A 6,435-nucleotide genomic window follows, 5' to 3' on the forward strand; every position below is an offset into this window, starting at 1 on the left:
AAGCCTGCTCCAGATTCGGGGTCTCCTCTTGCTCTGCCCTTCCCTTCTGCTAGTTCTTCCTCTTTCTCTCTCTCTTTCTCAAAATAAGATGAAATAAAATAAAATATAATAAGAAAAGAAAACCCATTGTGGCTACTTGGGAAAAAAAATGAATACAAAATATCAAAAACCAAAGTGGAGAAGGAGCCTGGGGGTTTAAGAAACTGTTGAACTGATTTTCAATGCAGAAATCCCTGAAACTCAATGGAGGAGCCACAATTCAGAGAAATAGAAATTAATGGTCCCAGAAGATGGTACACACAGGCAGGCATGCTACAACAGGTACCTCTGGAGATACGCATAGAAAGATTTTGAATGCTAAGAGTGTGAATGTGTGGAAACAACTGAGATTTGTGTACAATTAGACTTCTTTGTTTTTAGCTGGCTCAAACTGGGCTCCTATTTGGTTGAGTACTTTTGATTTGTCAAAATCATGTCTGGCTAATAAATGAGCTAAGAAAGTTTAACTCTTCAGAAACCCAGGTTCTTCATTTGTAAAATGTGCATAATTATACCTCCATAAACTAATTTTAACAAATATTAAATAGAAAACTGTCATAGACTCTGGGTCTAGAGTTCTTCTTGTCTAGCAAGAGAGTGGGATGCAAGATTAACAGCGAGAGATGGCTAATGTCTGGGAAAAGTCAAGAACCCCGAGTAAGGGTCCTTGCCCCATATTTATTAAAATCAGAAGGTTTACAAACATGATAGGCGTGCACAAAAAGACAATAAATTGGGGAACATTAACTCATGGACACGAGAAAAAGGGGGTTTGGATATACGGTGTTTGGGGTTTGGGTCAATATGAAACAAAATCCTGGTGCTGGGCAGATGTGGTTAATGGGAGACAGGGGGCACCATGTCTGTTTATCTTAGCTAGCCTAGGGGATAAGACAGGTAGGGCAAAAAACTGCAGGGTCAACAAAGCAACTTTTCTTTTGTTAATCAGCTCTGCTCTGAGCAGCATCACCCTCCGCAATGCAGGGATCTATAGCCCTATTTACCTGCTTGCCTGACTTGGTCCTTCCTTCCTGTAAAAGCAGCTTTCTGCTATTATAAACTGGGAGGCACTTTCACCCTGAATGCCTAATCTTGCTTACCCCTCATACCTTTGTATTGGGACATTTGCCCCCATTTCTATTCTGGGGGTCTTTGCCCCCTCTCTCTATCCTGGAGGCTTTGGCCCCCCTCCACTCTATCCTGGGAGCCATTGCCTCCCTCTACTTTATCCTGGGGGGCCTTTCCCCCTACTCTATACTGGAATCCTATACTTGTTTACCAAGTTTGGGTGAAAGCATCTTATGGCTTTGTAATTTTTATGTCTTGTTAACCCATTGATGTAAGCCCAGGGAATTCCTAAACTTATACCCCATAGAAAACACCTGTAAACTGCCTGCGGTTTTTCAGGAATACCTTTGATAAGGGAACAAAAGGGAGCTTTCTCAGTAAGACTGTAAATAGTATCAATAGAGGATAAGAAACCAGGGCTGTGATAAGCAGATTTCAATGGAAATAAAGAAGCACTACAGTTTCTACAGTTTCGTGTGCCTATTGTTCTTAGTGTACGTTATTCCATGATCTTTTCAACTGTTAACCACATGTGTGTGTACACAGAAAGGGCGTGGCCATGCCCACTACCTTACTGGTAGATCTAAGGTATGCCCTGTGCTTCCAATCCTCTCACATCTTAGCCCCTCAATAAGATTACACATTGTCCTCAATACTACGAACAATTGTGGAATAAAGAGAATTAAGTCTCAAGACATGGGAGCATAAGATTAATAATTCTTTTAGTAATAAACATATAGATTCATAATTCTTTTAGGAAAACCTTAATATTTTAAGACTCTAATATAAATTCCTAAATAAATACCCTACTACCTATAAGGGTATGCCTCAACTAATGTTATGCTCAGCAGATTGTCATCAGTGGTATGGAGTCCCAGATTTCACACCATCTTCAAGCCAGATATCAGAGAGTTGAATCTGGTTTTAGAGGATAACTCGCTTCTGATGTGCCCCACATCAGTTGTCAAAGGGCTACACACTCATCTTTTCTCCAGCTGTGGGATCACATTCAGTAGTAGCTCATCCTGACTTACCTTTAAGACTAGGTAGGTTATTAGCAAAGATGTCATTGCCTTAGTATGGCATTTGCTTTTATTTGTGAATCAAAGAGCAAATACACTGACATCACAACAGTAATCTACCGCTGAGGACACCCTGCTCTGGCACCTGCAGAAGAGCATTCAACATGCCATCTTTCTCATGGCTCTTACTTGCCCTTTTTCCAAAGGGAGATAATCCTAACAGGCTTAGATAATCACACACACACACACACACACACACACACACACACACACACAAAACCCTCATCACGGATCTGTCTTTGTTGCTCCTCATTGCTTAAACTCATTGCTTAACCGGCTCAACTGCTGTGCCTGCTATTATTCTCGTTACTGTTATTAATGGAGTGGGAAAGCAACCACAAATAACTGGATGCTTCAAGTTAGGGAATTAAATCCTGACAGTCGCCCCAGGAGAAAGAAAGATTATATAAATGTAAGAGTTAGGTTTTTTACCCTCATAGAAGGACGTGAAATTCTAGTGGTCTCTCAGTTGTCCAGTGGCACAATTACCAGGAATCTCTCTGAGCCCCTTGTTTCCTCCCTCTTCTCTTACTGCCCTCCAGCCATCTTACTGACTCTCGTGGCATCAATTACCTCTAATGTACATATAACTTCCAAGTCTATATCCACTAGTTAAAATTCTCTTGTTCTCCAGAATCTATAGAGATGACCGAATTGTCATCCCTAGTAGGAAGACTTAGTAGCATCATCTCAAACTCAGTATGTCTACCACTATACTAAGTACTCTGTACTAGTGACATCTCTCCACTGCCTCCACTCCTGCCATACAGACACATGCAGACACACACACACACACACACACACACACACACACACTGCACACATTTCCATTCTGGCACCATTCCATATCTTCATGCAAACATCCCACAGGCCCTTTACACAGACCCACTCAAGTATGCACCTTGCTATTTACATCATGCTATAACACAAATTTTAAACTATTATCTTTGGAAAATAAATGTGGTTCCATAACATTTATTATTTTATTGATCATGATATCTTTAAGATATATATGCATACACACACACACATACAAACACACATTTGGTCCCTTTTGTTTTATTGTCATTACCAGTGAAGCTTAATAACATATTTTTCACATAAAATTGTCATTTTTAAAGTTTATTTTTTATTGTGAGGAAGAGAGAGCACAAACAGGGGAGGGGCAAAAGAGAGGGTGAGACAAAATCCCAAGGATGCACCACGCTGTCCATGCAGAATCCTGATATCAGGCTTAATCCCAAAGCCATGAGATCATGAGCTGAGCAGAAATCGAGAGTCAGATGCCTAACCGACTGAGCCACCCAGGTGCCCCAAAACATTACTCTCATTTAAAATGATTTCCTCCTCCCCACAAGTGCCCCCCTACCATGACCATCACCCCCTTCTCTCCAGCCCCCTCCCCCTTCAGTCCACAGTTCATTTTCAATATTCAATAGTCTCTCATGATTTGTATCCCTCACTCTCCCCATCTCTCTTTCCCCCTTCACCTCCCTTAGGTCCCTTAGGTTTCTCTTGTTAGACCTATGAATGCAAACATATGGTATCTGTCCTTCTCTGCCTGACTTATTTCACTTAGCATGACACCCTTGAGGTCCATACCTGGGTGTTATATGGAAACCAATTTGACAATAAACTATAAAATAAAATAAAATAAAATAAAATAATTTCCTTATCATTCTGTCCAGAAATGAATTATATGAATTAAAGCATGGTATTTATCGATCTGTTTGCTTATCCATTTATTTAGAGCACATGTGCACAGCATGCATGGGCAATACGATGGCAGAGAAATAGGGACTCCTGCAGGTGCCATCTGGTGAGCACAGAGCCCTGTGCAGAGATAGACCTCTGGCATTGCCAGACAGCAAGATCGTGACCTGAGCAAAGATGAAGACACAGAAGCTAAACAGACTGAGCACCCAGTAGCCCCTGAACAGTCACCCCTGAATGGCGGTTACAGTCATATTGTGTCCAGAACCTGTATATGTTTCACTTCCATCAGGAAAGTAGGAAGCTTTCTGCACGGTGATGCTCTTATCTGCGTAGCACGAGGTCAGAAAAAGAGCTTTGACTGTTTTGAAAGGTTGGAAACACAGATTCTATGATCTCACTTTCCATTACTGGACTCCCAGGGAGGTGACATGATACCTCCTGTCTTGTAAAGCATATTGTAATATGCTTGTAGGTAGTTCTGTTTCTCCTTTTGTTGTGAACTTTGCTGTAGTCTTTCCACTATTGTGGTCTTAGTATTGATAAATATTGATGCATTTCACTCTTCCATAGTTAAGATATCAATTCCTTCTGCAGTATGCTTTTTATAAATGTTTTTAGAAGTTCATTTTAAATTTCATTGTTTTTCGGTTATAAAGATTTAATTTTCTGTGTTCACATCCACTCATCTTTTCCTTTGTGATTTTTGGCTATTGCTGCTAAGGACAGAGTCCTCTGCAATGAGATATGTAAATGCTTATGTGCTTTTTTCTCTTTTTTTTGTTACTTACTCTTAATTACTTTATCCATTTGAAATGTAGTTTCATGTGAATTGTGAAGTGAGTCACCAAATGACTAATAAGTGAATAAACTTATTTTCCATTTCAGTTTGATATGGCTTTCATCATTTATTGATTTTGCAAATATAATAAAAAACAATCCTCTGTATTCACAGAGGTTCATTGCCAGGTGAATGTTCCCTGAAAGTGGTGTGCAACAGTCCTTTGACTGGCAGCTCTCCCGACCCTTGCAATAACTCTGCCCCAGCCTCAAGTTGCTCAGAGAAAAAGTTTCTCAGAACATTTTTCTTGAGAGCATGTACATTCCTAGCATACACATGTAGTTTCCAATCACATTCAACAAGATATAAAAATGGGACTCCAGTGTGATGTCTTGACCTCTGGCTGTAGGCGGGAGCCAGGGGAAACACAGAAGCTCATGGAGAAAACTGACATCCTGGCTTCCCAGTGGGACCCCAGGTCTCAAGATGCCTCTTCCTGAAACGCTCAGGGGACCTGCCACACATCACTACATGCCAGCCAAGAGATTTGCAGGATCTTATAACAGCACTACTCTGTGAGTCTAACAGAGAAAGCAGAAGCTGCAGACAGTGCTGAGGGCACCACCTGACAGGAGAAACCACATGTAGCTGCTCTGTGAGTGCTCCAGGGAAAGAAGGGTGGAGGCTATTGCTAGAGGCAGAAAATAAATAAGACAGGGAATCCCCTTAGAGGGGTGCCTGCACATAGACATGTAGTTGTACTCAATGGGGTTCTCTCTCCCTCCTTTCCTGTGCACTCTGCCCTTAGCTTCCAGTTATATTTTGATACTGCTGAAATGAAAGCCTTGGTAACAGATGACATCAAGTAATGAAAAGAAGAAAACGATGAGTAATGAAAACTGACTTTAGAATATGGTGAGATGAATAACTGAAAGAGATGATGATGCCTTTAGAACAAGTGAAACAGATGAGACAATGGTTAAAATAGTCAAACGTAAATTAAAAGGAAACACTGGATACAAAAGAGGATAAGCAGATATCGGCCATGACATTTGTGTGTACAAGTTCATTTTCAGTCATTGTGAGAACAGTATTGTTGATATGATTTGTTTGAAAGGCAGATTCCAGGGCATTGAAAACTGAAAGGGAGTGGGGAAAAGAAAATAAATGAAGAGGTTTTTCATGAGTTCCTGTGTGTTGCCTTATCGAGGGAATCTGAGTGGTGTGTAAGCAACCTCTACAGAGACAGACTGAGTAAGACTAACAGCAGACTCTTGAAATCTTTCCTTACTTAACCCTCCATGACTGTGAACCGTTGTTTGAATGGAGTTTAGATCAAATGAGGTAAAGAAAAAGATCATTTCTCATGTTTCTGAACCTCTTTCAGCAAAGCTCTGGAACACAAAACTATATTCATCCGTCATGTGCAAGGTGACTAACAGCACCCAAGAACCTTCCTACTTCACCCTCACGGGCATCCCTGGATTTGAGGCCTCCCACATCTGGATCTCCATCCCCTTCTGCTGCATCTACACCATCTCCCTCATGGGTAACACCACCATTCTCACCATCATCCACAAGGAGCCAACTCTGCACCAGCCCATGTACCTATTTCTCTCCATGCTGGCCCTGACTGACCTGGGCCTCACCCTCACCACCCTGCCCACAGTCATGCAGCTCCTCTGGTTCAATGCTGATAAGATCGGCTTTGAAGCCTGTTTTGTACAGTTATTTTTCATTCATACATTCTCC

General features: G+C 41.3%; 1 protein-coding gene across 1 annotated transcript in view; it reads left to right on the forward strand.

The window, feature by feature from the left end:
• Positions 1–6,096: 6,096 nt before the first annotated feature.
• LOC115272292 (olfactory receptor 51Q1-like) overlaps positions 6,097–6,435 on the forward strand; it is a 1,056-nt gene continuing 717 nt past the window's right edge. Inside the window, exon 1 of the mRNA XM_029915381.1 lies at positions 6,097–6,434. Within this exon, the coding sequence (XP_029771241.1) occupies positions 6,106–6,434 (329 nt within the window). The 5' untranslated portion in view covers positions 6,097–6,105. The remainder of the gene's footprint in view (position 6,435) is intronic.

Source organism: Suricata suricatta, chromosome 11 (assembly GCF_006229205.1).
Source record: "Suricata suricatta isolate VVHF042 chromosome 11, meerkat_22Aug2017_6uvM2_HiC, whole genome shotgun sequence".
NCBI lineage: Eukaryota > Metazoa > Chordata > Mammalia > Carnivora > Herpestidae > Suricata > Suricata suricatta.